Source organism: Mus caroli, unplaced genomic scaffold, assembly GCF_978045245.1.
Source record: "Mus caroli unplaced genomic scaffold, Mus_caroli_1 scaffold_9, whole genome shotgun sequence".
NCBI lineage: Eukaryota > Metazoa > Chordata > Mammalia > Rodentia > Muridae > Mus > Mus caroli.
In genome coordinates, this window is record NW_028227264.1 from 128,803,477 (window position 1) to 128,819,635 (window position 16,159).

At 40.1% G+C, this 16,159-nt stretch overlaps 1 protein-coding gene and 1 pseudogene across 1 annotated transcript; one reads left to right on the forward strand and one right to left on the reverse strand.

Moving 5' to 3' along the window:
* Positions 1 to 3,480: 3,480 nt before the first annotated feature.
* Positions 3,481 to 4,416, reverse strand: LOC147002789 (olfactory receptor 6C2-like). The gene has a single exon (XM_021173721.2). The coding sequence runs from the start codon at positions 4,414 to 4,416 to the stop codon at positions 3,481 to 3,483; it is 936 nt and encodes a 311-aa protein (XP_021029380.2).
* Positions 4,417 to 13,047: 8,631 nt separating this feature from the next.
* Positions 13,048 to 14,902, forward strand: LOC110303392 (ORM1-like protein 2; annotated as a pseudogene).
* Positions 14,903 to 16,159: the final 1,257 nt, after the last annotated feature.

Here is a 16,159-nt window from a genome sequence, read left to right on the forward strand (position 1 = left end):
GGGTGCCCTGGACTGGGCGAAGTGGGGGTGCTGGGTTCTGATGATGGTGAGTGGTCTTGGTTTCTGTTAGTAAGATTATTACGTTTACCTTTCGCCATCTGGTAATCTCTGGGGTTAGTTGTTATCGTTGTCACTGTTTAAAGATTGGAGCAGAAGCTGTGTTCCACTCACCAGCAGTCTCAAAATCCTGAGGTGGGGGTCGTGGGTAGCTGACGGTACCCCGGTGCTGGTCCAGCCGGAAGAGGCCTGTGGTCCTACACAGGCCGTTTTTCTGCTTCCCTAACTAATGCAGTCTCTGGTCCCGCGTGCAATTGGATTGGAGCAGAAGCTGTGTTCCACTCTCCAGAAGTCTTAAGATCCTGTGGTGGGTGTTGTGGGTAGCTGGTGAGTGTCAGCCGACCCTGCGCCCCAGCTGCCCTGGTGCTTTTCTGACCGGAAGAGGGTTGTGGCCCTATGTAGGCCGGATTTCTCTCTCCCCAACCAGAGCAGTCTCAGGTCCTGCGTGATTGGACTGGAACAGAAGCTGTGTTCCACTCACCAGCAGTCCCAAAATCCTGCGGCGGGGGTCGTGGGTAGCTGGCGGGTGTCAGGCAACCCTGCGCTCCCGCTACCCCGGTGCTGATCCAGCCAGATGAGGCCTGTGGCCCTATATATATTTTTCTAATGAAAGACCAAAAGGGAGTGGATCTGGAGGGGAGGGAATGGGGAGGGAACAGGGAGGGAACTGGGAGGAGTAATAAGAAGGAACACTGTAATCAGAATACAGAATATGAGAAAAAATATATTTTCAATAAAAGGAAAAGAATATAAAACTTAAGGGAAACAGTAAGGTTGCAGGAAGAAAATGGAAAAGTGTTATGTCCTACCTCCCAAAAGACTATAGTTAATAATATTGATTTTTAAAAAAGTTTTATTCAGTGTTTTGAGACTGGTTCTTACAAGGTAGCCTGAAGTGACCTCAAACTCCTGATCTTGCTATTTTAGTGTTCCAAGAATGCTGGGACTTCAGGGATGTACCACCATGCCTGGTTTATATTATTGGATTTTATATGGAAACATCAATGAGATCCTAGAAGATTTTACTAGATAGAAAAATAAAGGGAAAATTTGAGATTACAGGCATGTTAGATTGCTTAACTGTTGTACCCATTCCCACATGTATATACAAACATCATGTTGTTACTTTAAATATACATTTGAAAACAAATAGAAATAACACAAAAATAGATGCTTGTAAACAGATATTAAATTGAGCTCAATTTTCATTTATAGACTTAGACAATGTAAAGTGCAGAAAGCATTACATTAGAATGAACAGAATACATCCGTCATTGGTTTCAAATGCTTGGGTATGTTTCATCTTTGTTTACAGAAAACATTTATCCCTTTAGTTTTCTGTTATAAATAGTGACTCAGATACATTATAACACACACACACACACACACACACACACCACACACACACACACACACACACACACACACACACACACATAGTTGAGAGATTCATGATACTTGAAAGCCCAGACACTATTCATACTCAAAGGAGTGAGAACTTGGCAGCTTCTTCCTTTAGGGTTGACAATCTGTAATAGTAGTGACCTGCAGTTTAAGAACTGTGAGACTGAAAACAAAGGCACTTTGGATGAACTGTGGTGAACACTGTGTCTTTACTATGAATTAAAATGGCAATATTATTTGTAGTTTTGCAGATTCCTTTAAGACACTTTCCTAAGTTTTCAGTATTCATATATTCAGTCCACTTTGCTTCTTTCTTAGCATGTGTCTGTTTACACTACTGGCATTTTGTATAACTCAATATATGTATATACAGGTGGCAGATTGCAGTTGAAACATGTGTCAGAATATTTCAGCACTCAGGATGCAGAGATAGGCAGATATTGTAAGTTTGAGGCCAGTTTTTAGGACAGACAGAGCTATATAGAGACTATCATTTTCAGAAAAACAATTTGCAATTTATTCTTTTAAACTTCAAATTTGATACCCTTAAAATATGAATATTTTTGAGACCTTGTTTGGAGGTTCTGGAAGGGAGCACATCTACCCCTATTCTCTTGACTGAAGACAGGTCCTCCTCTGTTCATGGAAGGTTGTCCTCTTTGATGGAGCAACTTCATGAGGGACAAACTAACATGGAGGAGTGAGGCGGTAAGGGTATACCTACCCAATGATCCAGATCAACAGATCAACCTTGCCTGTGATCAGTAGTATAACAGATATCTCAGTCAGACCTCCCTCACATCCTGGGTAGGATCTAGGTGAGAGGGGAAGTGCAGAGGATTGGGAGGAGTCAAGGGAGGGAAACTATGGTAGAAATTTATTGAAAACAATAAGTAAACCAACAAAAAATTACATGAAAAATAAATTTAATACATTTTTAATGAGCATAAAGTAATTATTTTGATATTTTAATATCAAAAAGTTTATTATTTTCTTTCATGGCAAACATCTATTTCAGAGCAAGGTTTTTATTTCTAAAGTTATTTAATTACACATTAGTTATTCAAGAATGCATTAACATAAAGGTATGCATATTCATGAAGTATCATATGGTGTCTTGATACAAAAGAACACTGTGTAATAGCCAAACCAGAATAGAAATTTTGTTTCTTCAAGAATTAATAATTTCTGTATGATAAGAACCCTCAAAATTCATTTTAAAGATTTCTGAACTGTAGAGTAGCTATAGTTATTTACATAGTCACCATATTTACAACATCCCACTGGAACTTCTGACTTCTACCTACCTGTGATTTAATTAAATTTCCTCAGTTTTCTCTTCCTCAACCCCCCTAGCTTCTGATAACACCAATCTATTCTCAACTTCTTTGAGATCAGCCTTTCTATAATCCACATACTTGCCTCTTTGTATCTAACTTACTTTAGCACAATTGTCTGTGTCTTTCTTGTATTAAAAATGGTAGAATTTTATCCCATTTTATGGTCAAAATTATTCCCTGCTATGCATATGCAACATTTTGATTATCCACTCACTGGCTTGTTCCCATTTCTCCTTTGTATCTCTGAAAGTACATGGTAGGGAGGGGGTATAATTTTGTTTTTTGTTTTTGGATTTTTTGTTTGTGTCCTCTTCTGTTTTTAGGCCCTAAAAAGTTCCTATCTTAAGGAGAATACACACTAACACACACAATAAATGAACTAGTGAATAAATCAATCGAAAGTTTTGGATTAGAAGAAATAATTAATTTTGCAGATGTAAATCCCTTTTTTCCTGGAAATCGCTTCTCTGTTGTTTTATTTTACTTTGTCATTTTTTGGGGTTATTCTTAATTTTCAAGAGAAACAGGTGTTATAATTTCTGAAAGCTGTTAGCACACATGGAAGGATGTCATTCTAAAAGATGTTTTTGGGAGCAGGAAAGACAGTCAACCACAATGAGAAAGAGTGTTCAGGGAAAGTCAACCGGACCCAGAAGTTTGGGATGTCTACTGTCCATGCTTATTGCTTAGAAAATGCTATAATTCTTTTTATTGAGTCCCAAAAGGCTTGCTTGACTTGCCTATTCCTGAGTGTGTAGATGAAGGGGTTTAGCATAGGGGCAATGGATGTAGTGAGAATCATCACACCTTTGTTGATGGCCACCTCATCCTTTGCTGAAGGCTTGATGTAGATGAAGATGCAGCTGCCATAGGTGATGGAAACCACAATCATGTGGGAAGAACAGGTAGAGAAGGCTTTTTTCTTTTGTTGGGCAGAAGGGAATCTAAGAACTGTCTTGATGATATTAACATAGGAGAGTACAACACATACCAGCGTTATAACAAGTGTCAGTACAGCACAGATGAGAACTGTCTGCTCCATGAACCAAGTGTCTGAACAAGAGATTTTAAGGAGAGGAGAAGCATCACAGACAAAATGATCAATGATATTGGAATCACAGAACTGCAGATTTAGGCCAAGGCTAAGTGGGGGGATTAAAATAAATAAACCAGCTACCCAAGAACAAAACACAAGTCTTCTGCAGACTGTGGTACTCATGATAGTCAAATAGTGCAGTGGCCTGCAGATGGCCACATAGCGGTCGTAGGACATGGCAGCTAGAAGGAAGAATTCAGTTATGCCAAAGAGGTCAGTAAAAAATACTTGGGCGACACAGGCATTATAGGTAATCATTTTGTCACCTGTTGCTATGTTATACAGGTATCTGGGGATGCTTGCAGATGTGAAGGAGATCTCTAAGACAGCAAAGTTCTTAAGGAAATAGTACATGGCTGTTTTAAGGTGAGGATCCACTAAGATGAGGGAGATGATGGCCAGATTTCCAGAAATGCTCAGTGAGTAGGTGAAGAAGAGAATGATAAAGACAAGAACCTGCAGTTGCTGGTCATCAGTCAGTCCCAGTAAGATGAAAGTTGTGACAGTGTGGTTCCTCATCACTGATTTCTGGTTTCTTTTAGATCTGCATGGAACACTCAGAGGCTTTTTAATATAGTTTCAATTTTAAATTTGCCAGGTTTTTCTTATGCATTATACTTAGATATCAAAATTTCCCAGATTACATTTATATATGCAAAGAAAGTATGTTGTTTAAATGAACAGGATGCTTTATAAAATACAGAACTTATCATTTGTATTTATTTCCCATTTTAAGAGTTAATTTTTTTCAGGGTATAAAAAATTGAGGTCAATCAAAGTAAACATATTAAAGACAAGAAAATTGATTATGGTTACCATTGTAAGTGCTGATGATAGATATTACTGGTTGTTGAAATTTGAAGTCTTAAAGTTCCACCAATAAAATGATAATTGAGATGAATATTCTCATGTCAACTCCTAGTCACTTTTGCCACTGTCAAGCTCACAACTGCTTGAGGATTCATTGATACCTCGGTAGAGTCCATCTTTATCCAGTTTCTTGGACTTCACTATTATGGTGTTTTAGCCTTCTTCCTGTAAAAACAAACCAAGAAATCACTGATATGAAGGCTGCAGGAAGTGAAGAATCATGTCCAGTTATGATACTTGTCACTCCAACTTATCAGAGCGATGAGTATCTGCTTCTTCTAGCTTAACATGTGCTTATTTGGTAAAAATGCAACTAACTAAATAAACATAATCCCTGGTGATATACGCTCACTAATGAATCTTCTGAGTAACCTAATTTCAGGTTTTAAAAAGTATGCTGCCTTGTGCTTCTTTAGAGACTGTGTCTTTGGAGACAGAAGGACAGCGCATTAGATAGAGTTCATCAACACTGCAGAAGCATCTGATTATACACTAATCTCCAGGCTTAAACATAACATGTAACTACACAATACACAAACTGAAACAAAACCCGGGGGGAGATCTAATAAAAACCACATTTCTTATTTAAAGCTTGATATATGAATCATCTATTATATTTGAGAAATTTTAATGAGTTAAGGAAAATGTAGAACATACCTAAAATCACATAATTAAATTGCTGCTTTTATTGTAGTGGCTTGTTCTACAGTCATATCAAAATGCTTTTAAGTACTGCTTGAAAACACTGAAAGACTTCTGGGTAAAAAAGCATTTAGCAGCCTCATCCATTTGACTTGATGAAAGAAAACAGGCAGGAGGGTTGAAACACAGCTATTTTTATTCCTTAAAGAAGTGATAGTTGTAAATGAATTTATCAATACCAGCTGTGATTTTTTTTTTATTTAGTGAAAACAGATGGGAGAGGCTGTGGACAGTGCCCAGCTGCCATCAGTGGCTTGGAATAGGTTAGACCAAACTACAGGAATATCCTGCCTTAATAATTAGCTGGATGACTAAGGACTAGACACATAGTTGGTGGGGACACCTGGGAATTGAAGACTGAAGCAAAACATTAGGAACTGTCTGACATGGGCTTATACCTTCTCTTCCCCATTCATGCCAACACTAAGAACAGCTAAAGCAGAGTCTTGAGCTACTGGACCAATGGCTCTGTAAACCTTCACTGACAGATAGAAAGGGGATTTATGTATGAAACTGGGAGGTGGTGGTAAGTTCTCTCATTAGGATGATGGGTGAGGTTGGCAGTAATGCTCAAGAAGGGTCCCCATCCTCGCCCCCACAACATCTTGCACAGTTGAATACCATAGGGAGAGAGGTTCTGCAGAGCTCAAAGCTGGGCAGAACCAATGGCCATATATAATTAGGGGAGAGAGTGAGGGAACTGAAATATGAATCTGAGGGCTGAGACAGCCTTGCTCTCAAGGTTCCCTGCCAAAATCAGGAGGAAACTACAGCAAGGATCCCATCCTGATTTCCCTAATACAGAGCTACTGAACCAGATAGACTATTAAAGAGGAAGTAGAACTGCAGTTGTACAGTTATGCAGGAATTTCACTTCTAAAGGTGGTTGGTATAACACCACAGAAACAACACATATTCCAGATTTACTTTTACATATTTTAACTAGAATTGCAAACTGTGTCTTCCCCACTAATGCAGTTCTCTACATGAAAAATCACACAAAGTTCAAAACCCATTCCATCAAAGGGGAAAAATATTGATTGATGTGATTGAAAAAAAAAAACCTAATGTAATTCCATTATATTTTACACTCTGTTTATTGTTAATTAATTTTTTTGTCACAAACTATTTTGATAAGATATAAACTGAAATAGAATGGTATAATTTCCCCTTTTCTTTCTTCCTCTAGCCCATCCCAGATACCTTCATTGGAACCTCTTCTGTGTCCCACTCAAGTAGATAGTCTCTTTTTCTTTGATTAGTTTTATATATGTATAGATGTATGTACACACACACACACACACACACACACACAGACACACACAAATCTTCTGAGTCTGTTCTTGTTGTTTGCATGTATGTGGTTTAAGAGCTGATGACTCTGCAATGGACAACCAGTAAGCAAGCTCATGCCTTAAGGAGGTTAATTCTTCTCTGAGTGGTCATTAGTGGCCTGCAGTTCTTTGTTAGTGGGTGGGGCTCCATGAAATTTCCCCCCTTCCACATGAGCATGTCCACTGATATTGCTATTCTTCAAACTTGTGTATGCCGACATTTTTTAGAAGAGACTATTGCAGAGCAGACATCCTGGTATTCTGACTCTTACAGTCTTCTTGCTCTATCATCTTTCCATGATGTTCTAGAGATTAGAGAACTGTGATGTAGATGTTTCCACTGGGCCTAGGCTCCCTGTTACCATTGTATTGTGTCCTGTTGCAGTTTTCTGTGATGGTCTCCATTTGCTGTAAAGAGAGCAACTTTTTAATAAGGGGTGGTGGGGTCATGGAAGGTAGTTAATACAGACTTGTAGCTGGCTCAGTACTGAGATTGAGTGGTTATGGAACTCCTAGCCCTAAATAGCATATCTAATTTATCCCTGCAAGGTACATATATTACTCATGAATAAGATTGGGCCCATCTAAATATAACTTTATATCCAAGAGATCCTAAAAATCTCCACCAGTATTAAAAAGATACAATAATAAGAAAATTCCAACATGTCTGGAGCCTGATATAGCTGTCTCCTGAGAAGCTCTGCCAGTGCCTGACAAATACCATAGTTGGATGCTCTCAGCCAACCATTGGTCTAAGCACAGGGTCCCCAATGGAGGAGCTAGAGAAAAGTACAAAGGAGCTGAAGGGTTTGCAATTCCACAGGAAGAACAACAATATGAAACAGCCAGTACTTACAGAGCTTCCAGAGAGGGATTAAACCACCAATCAAAGAAAACACCTGGTTTGACTCATGGCTCTAGCTGCATATGTAGCAGAGGATGGCCTTGTTGAACATCAATGGGAGGAGAGGCCCTTGGTCTTGTGATGGCTTGATGCCCTAGTGTAGGGGAATGACAGGATAGGGAAGTGGGCGTGGGGTGGGTTGTTGAGCAGGAGAAGGGAGGATGGAATAGGGGGGTTTTTGGAGGGGAAACAAGGAAAGGGGATAACATTTGAAATGTCCCAACTGGTAAGGACACATGCTCCACTATGTTCATAGCAGCCTTATTTATAATAGCCAGAAGCTGGAAAGAACCCAGATGCCCCTCAACAGAGGAATGGATACAAAAAATGTGGTACATTTACACAATGGAGTACTACTCAGCTATTAAAAAGAATGAATTTATGAAATTCCTAGGCAAATGGTTGGACCTGGAGGGCATCATCCTGAGTGAGGTAACACAATCACAAAAGAACTCAAATGATATGTACTCACTGATAAGTGGATATTAGCCCAGAAACTTAGTATACCAAGATATAAGATACAATTTGCAAAACACATGAAACTGAAGAAGAACGAAGACCAAAGTGTGGACACTTTGCCCCTTCTTAGAATTGGAAACAATCACCCATGGAAGGAGTTACAGAGACAAATTTTGGAGCTGAGACAAAAGGATGGACCATCTAGAGACTGCCATATCCAGGGATCCATCCCATAATTAGCCTCCAAACGATGACACCATTGCATACACTAGCAAGCGTTTGCGGAAAGGACCCTGATATAGCTGTCTCTTGTGAGACTATGCCGGGGCCTAGCAAACACAGAAGTGGATGCTCACAGTCAGCTATTGGATGGATCACAGGGCCCCCAATGGAGGAGCTAGAGAACGTATCCAAGGAGGTAAAGAGATCTGCAACCCTGTAGGTGCAACAACATTATGAACTAACCAGTACCCCGGAGCTCTTGACTCTAGCTGCATATGTATCAAAAGATGGCCTAGTCAGCCATCACTGGAAAGAGAGGCCCATTGGACACGCAAACTTTATATGCCCCAGTACAGGGGAATGCCAGGGCCAAAAAAATGGGAATGGGTGGGTAGGGAAGTCGGGGGGAGGTTATGGGGGACTTTTGGGATAGCATTGGAAATGTAATTGAGGAAAATATGTAATAAAAAATATTTAAAAAAAGAAATGTAAATAAAGAAAATATCTGAGGAAAAAAAGAAAAAAGGAGTAAAAACTAACTATCTATATATATCTATATATATGACTTTTATAGTATACCATTAAATGATCAACATCATCAATTATTGGAATAAAAAGAGAAGAACATGTTAAACAATGTACTTAATAAAAATCATAGCAGAAACTTCTCTAAATGTAAAAAAGCAATCGTATAGGTTCAGGAAGCATTTAAACACCAAATAGACAAGATCAGATGATAACCTCATATCATATCACAGTCAAAACCTTAGTTGCAGAGAATAAACAAAAAAAATAATGAAAGCTGTAAGAGAGAATAACAATTCACACATGAAGGCAATCACATCAGAATCAACAGCAAATTTCTCAACAGAAACTACAAAAGCCAGAACACAGAGCAATGTATTCTATAATGCCAACTGAGATGACTACATCTAGCAAAACTACCTGTTATAATGAAAAGAGAAACAAAAACTTCCCTTTTTAAAAATAAGCAGAAGAAATTCATCACCACCAAACTAGTGTTAAAGAGGATACCTGACGGAATCCTTGAGACTGGAAAGAAACAGAACACATTCAGGATCCTCCAGAAAAGAATAAACCACACTGAAATAGCAGTTATAGGCACAAAACACCCCAAAATCTGCAAAATGATTAATACCTTTGTATTGTAACTTTAATTTTACTTGACTAAATTATCCAATAAAAATAAATACTAAGCAGATGGATTAAAAATGATTAATTTATTTCTTGCTCCCATGACACACCTCACCCTTAAACACAAATTTAATATTAGGGTAAAAATATAGAAAAAGGTATTTCAAGTATATAGAATAAGAAACTAAACAGGCATTAGAGTGATAAGAACTGACAAATAAATTTAAGCCAAAATTATTCAGAAGAAATAAAAAGGTTATCTCATGCTGATTAAAGCATAAATGTATGAAGAGAAAATGTAATTCTAAATATAAATGCATCAAACACTGGTATAATGATAGAAATATCATTTCAAGGCAAATAAACAGAGAGACATCTGAGTTAAATGACATAACATCAAATGAACCTAAGAGACATTTATAGAACATTTCATCCAAACACTTCAGAATATACAATCTTCTTATCAGTCCATGGAACATACACAGACTTATGAATAATGTACAGCACACTATTTAACAATAAAATATCCATCATAGGATTTAAGAAAAGTAAAAAAACCCTCTAAAATGAAATGAAAATAAAAATACAACATGCTAGATCTTTGGTATAAAATGAAAGCCTAAGAAAGCTTTCTTTCATCTGTGTCTGCTTCAGGAAAACAGTCTTTCATGTGTTTGCTCTAGCAGGACATCCTTTTACCTGTGTGCCCCAGCAAAACAGGATTTGGCATAACTAACTTTCCAAAGAACTAGAACTTTCCACTTCACTTGGGTGAGCAGGATTGTGATTGTATGGATAAAGATGGCTCAAGCTATTTGGTTGAATAGCTTACTTGAATGTCAACAGGTGGTCATTGTCTTCATTTTCACAGAGGTCCCTTTCCTCCTCTCAGAACCTGAGCTGAGAGCTGGGGCTGGTCTCTAGCAGAACCTGGTTCACATTAAGTTACAGTGAGGTCTGTTATGAATAAAGCTGCTACAAACATAGTTGATAGGACTCAAGTGTCCCTATGGTATAGTGAGCATCTTTTGGGTATATGCCCAGGATATACTCAGGGTATATGGTACAGCTGGGTCTTGAGGCAGAACTAGTCTCAGTTTCTGAGAAATTGCCAGATTTCCAAAGTGGTTCTATGAGTGTGCAGTCTCACCAGCAATGAAGAAGTGTTCCCCTTGCTCTACATCCTCACCAGCATGTGCTATCATTTTAGTTTTTGATCTTACCCATTATCATTGATGTAAGATGGAATCTCATAGTCGTTTTGATTTGCATTTCCCTGATGTTGAACATTTATTTTTTTAAATAGCTAAATAAATCTTTAATATTTCTAATTGCAAATGTACAGAAATTGCACAGCCACATGGAGTCTTTGAACACCAACAACTTCTCTTTACATTATTACATGGTTAAAAGTCTCTACTGGAGAGAAGGGCTCCAGTCAATTCTGACACTTGCATTCTTTCCTTTTCACATACTTACAAAAGGGAGAGTTGGGCACAGTGGGGGAGATGGGTAGCCTTGTGGCTGAGTATATAGAAAAGAGGGGCTGGTTCCGTGGACAGTCTGGCTCACAGATGTATGGGTATGAGGGAGTAGTGTCCCTTGGGCAGGTGCTGGGGTACACGTGGAGCTCTGGCCCTGGTCCCCACCCCCACTACTGGGCAGTCAGAAGTGCTTCTCAGACATTCAAGATTTGTAATAGCTCCAAACTGGAAACAATCTAGATGTCCCTCAGCTTCAGAATGGATAAAGAAAATGGTGTACATCTACACAATAGAATGCTATCCAGCTATTTAAAACAAAGACATCATAAATTTTGCAGGTAAATGGATGAAACTTGAGACTATCACCCTGAGCAAAGTAACCAGAGTCAGAAAGATACTTATAGTATGTATTCACTTATAAGTGGACATTAGCCATAAAGTGTAGGATAACCATGTTACAATCCACAGACCCAAAGAAACTGGGTAGTATGGAGGTACCAAGGGACTATTCTCAAATCTCAGTCAGAAGTGGGAATAAGTGGTCATCAGAGGTGAATGGAGGGAACTGGATAGGAGTGGAGGTGAGGAAGGGAATGGGGATGGCAATCAGGCATGGGGAGAGAGGAGGCGAGAAAGGACTGGGAGTGAGAATGGAAATCAGCTATGGGGGAGGGGGTTTGTGTACCTCTGATGAGATGTTGACTAGCTGGAGGCCTGGGATGGGAGAGGATACAGGGATGATTCTAGCTAAGATTCCTACCAGAGGAGGACATAGAGACTGAAGTGGCCATCTCCTGTAGCCAGGCAGGACTTCCAGAGGAGGGAGTGGGACATCAATCTGCCCACAAAACCTCCAACCCAAATTTTGTCTTGCCTAAAAGATGGACAGAGATAAAGATAGAGAAGAGAATGAGGGAACAGCCATCCAATGACTGCCCTAACTTGAGACCCATCCCATGTGAGAGAGCCAACTCCTGATACTATTAATGACACTGCTATGTTTGCAGACAGGAACCTAGCATAACTGTCTCCTGAGCAGCTTCATCTAGCAGCTGAGGCAGATGCAGAGACCCATAGCCAAACATCAGGTAGAGCCCTAGGAGGTAGAAGTGAGAAAGTGGGAGGGGTCAAGGGCACTGTAAGAAGACCCACACAGTCTACTAACCTGGGACCATGGGGGCTCACAGAGGTGGGTCACCCATTAAAGAGTATACAGGAGCTGGACCTAGACCCCCTATACATTTGTAGTAAATATGTGGCTTGATACTCATGTGGGTCCCCTAACAAGTGGAGCAAGAGGGGGTCTGTCTCTGATTCTTTTGCCTGCCATTGGATCCCCTTCCTCTACCTGGACTGCCTCGTTGGGCCTCACTGGGAGAGGATGTGCCTAGTCCTGCTGGGCTAGATAACTCAGGGTGGGTGGCACCCAAGGGAGGCTCTACTTCTTTGAGGAGTAGGGGAGGGGACAATGAGAGGAGGGATTTATAAGGGTGGGACTGGGAGAAGAGGAGGAAGGGGGCTGTGATCAGGATGGAAAGTGAATAAAAAAGTTACAGTTAGTCTTTTAACTAAGAAACCAATAGAAAAGAAATTAATAGAATACAGCAGCCTGCAGCCTGCAAGATCTTTTAAACTTTTTATTTTAAACTTATTGCTTTATATTTAGTTGAAATGTAAAGATCTGAGTAAAAACCCCAGTTGTGTGAGTGTACACACTAACAACTGAAGGTACGCAAGTCAGAAGACAGCTTTCCGGAGTTGGTTATCACCTCCTTCTTGATGGGTCCTGGGGATCCAACTCAGGTCTTTAGGCATGGTGACAAATACCTTTTCCAGCTTAGCCATTTAGAAAACCCTCTTGCATTTTTGTTTGTTTTGGAGAAAGGTCAAATAGTTCTCATGCCTCATCCTCCTAAATTCAGGGATTACAAGCATGAGCCACCACACCCAGCTGCTTCATGTCTTCTCAAGTTTTAACAAAGTGTTCAGTTTTTTCTTTTTTTGCATGGTAGGGAAATCCTTTCATTCCCAAGACTTCAGGGGACTTTGGCTTTTCAGGAGACAGCTGGGGAACAAGCTCAATCAGGGCTAATGAGGAGACTGAATTGGACTCCTGCCTGATCCCTCACTGTGGTAGGATGAATGTGGGGGTGGCACACAGCGAAGTAAACCCCAACACTCGAGTGATGAACAGTCGGGGCATCTGGCTGGTTACATCATCTTGGTAGGACTGCTGCACGTGGTTCTCCTCAGCATCCCTTTCTTCAGCATTCCTGTTGTCTGGACCCTGACCAACGTCATCCATAACTTGGTGAGCAGTAAACCAAACCCTGTACCCAACCCCGGTCTATCCCAACCAAAACAAAATAAAGTCACCCGCTGTTCAAACCCTGTACCCAACCCCGGTCTATCCCATCCAAAACAAAATAAAGTCACCAGCTGTTCGGGAATTTATGTCTTCCTTTTGGGATCTTGACTACTTTCTGTCCCTTATACTGTCCCTTTCCCTCTTCCCAGGCAATGTATATCTTCCTACATACAGTCAAAGGGACGCCCTTTGAGACCCCTGACCAAGGAAAGGCTCGGCTTTTGACACATTGGGAGCAGATGGACTATGGACTACAGTTTACCTCCTCACAAAAGTTTCTCAGCATCTCTCCTATTGTACTGTGAGTTTGGGTGTGCAGGAGATGCTGAGTTGGAAATGGCTCTACTAACCAGGGAAAAGGTACTAGGGGTTGGGGAAATGGTTTAGTCAAGTGCTTGCCGTAAAGATTAAGAACTTGAGTTCAATCCCTTGCACATATGTAAAAGCCAGATGTGGCCATTTACAACCATGGGTGCCTATAATCCCAGCACTGAAGAGTCAGAGGCAGGAAGATCCCTAGGGCTCACTGGCCAGACAGTTTAGCCAAATTGCTGCACTTCAGAGTCAGAAAGCAACCCTGGCTCCAAAAAGAAAAAAAAAAGTAAAGAAAGTGGAGAGCAATTCATGACAACTCATGTTGACCTCTGGTCTCCATGTGTACTAACCCTTGAACATGTACTTATGTTTACACACACACACACACACACACACACACACACACACACACACACACACACACACACACTAGTCCTAAGCCTACATTATAAAGTACAAGACATAGTCAAGCATTCCTTGCTGGTTCCATGGTATTAAGGAAAGGGAGACAGGACTGAGAATAAACCAAACTCCTAACTAAAGTCAAGTGATTTTACAGTCCCAAAAGAAAGCAAGAAGGTAAAGGCAGAATGTATATTGATGGTTAAAAAGTAAAACTGACTTGGAGAAAGGAAGCAAAAAGTGCTCCAAAAGTCATATACGCTGAAACAGCTTTGGCTGTCACTTTCAGTTAATCATTAACCATTAACAAACAAACTGATTTATCATCTCTAGTTAAAGATGCCTTCTGATTATATCCTGAACCTCATTAAATACCATTGATTAGCTGAAATAGTTGTTGAACTACATGCAATAAAACTAGTAGTTCAAAATAGAAAAGAAAGTCACTGGTAAGGTATGAATGTGATTTGGGAGGCCAACCTCCATCATCCTAATTTTTTTTTCTAGCTACCTCCTGGCCAGCTTCTACACCAAGTATGATGCTGCTCACTTCCTCATCAACACTGCCTCACTGCTCAGCGTGCTGCTGCCTAAGCTACCCCAGTTCCATGGGGTTCGTCTCTTTGGAATCAACAAATACTAAAAGATGGGTTGCTAGTTCTGCAGGCATTGAGGGAAGGCACTGGAACTAATATATAATGTTTTCCCTTCTCCACACTATCTTCTGTATCTTGGAAGCCTGAGAGATAAGATAAACCTTTCTAAACTCCAAGAAGGAAGAAACTGGAAAATGGGGTTCCTGGGTCCAGCCTTCATAGGGTCAAGATTCTCTGAATCAGGAAAGGTGGATGAGGTTAACGGCGCTACCACTCACTCTCCTCTATCCAGCTAGAAGCCATCATTGTTTGGGCAGCTTTTCTGGTGATTATGTTTTTCCATATCTTCTAAACCTACCAACTCCAAGTACTGTTTTGCTGTATATTTTTCTTAAAATAGAGTTTTTCAGTTATGGCTGAAATTTGATAAGGAAGGACAGAGAGATGTTCTCATAATGCTGGGGAGAAAATGCAAAATGCTGACTTACTATAAAACTTTTAAGCAAAATTTTGTCTCTACTCTTTTGGTCCAATACCTTTCACTCACAGCTAACAGCAAGGAAAGAATTCTCAAATAAGAAAAAAGAGCTCGCACGTGAGGAGTGGAGGCACATGCCTATAATACTAGTCAGCCCTCAGGAGGTGGAGGCAGAGGCAGGAGAATCACTGCAATCTGGAGTCCAGCCTGGTCTACACAGTAAGACCCTATCTTCCAGAAGAAAATAGAAAAGGACTCCCAGCTACATAGGTAAAGAAGAGAAGGAAGATGTAAGTTGCCAGTTATATATTTATAGAAAGATAATCCCCTGGCTTTAAATAGATATGTACATACAAATATGAACAAACTTAAAAAAATACAAACCCTTGGCTAACAAGGGGGCCTCTGGGATCCCCTCTATCCTTCCCTCTCACCCAAGGGCACAGGGCATAAATCTGATTTTTAAAAAATTAATTAATTTTGGCCATCCTTGCAACAACAAGCCTGAGGTTAGGTGTCTTACCCATAAAGTGAAAGTCAAAGGAAAAAATCAGTTTCCACTCTTGAGTTCTGTGTCTCCAAAATTAGGGCTACATGCTTTTTCTTTTAGCTAGTATATCAGGGTAAAGGGGGGAGGGGAACCCCTGATATGGGTTTAAGAAATAAGATACACTCATTGAAAAGGGCACGGTGTGTTTCATCTGTTCTTAAGAGCAGATGATAAGATAAAGGCATACAGACCCCAGAGAAATCCCCAGTTCCCATACCTCAGAAGCGTACTGTCTGGACTAGGTCCAGCCCCTAAGTTCTTTGCTCTAACCACCTCCTATTTCTTTGGTATTGTCAGAAAGCAAGATTCAGTTCCTGGGTGTTGGGGGAAAGGGAGAAGAGATCATGGGCTTCCTCTAAGTAGTGAGTGAACAATTTAAAATGTTTCTCTTTGTAAAGTATTTAAAAATAAATCAAATTCCAT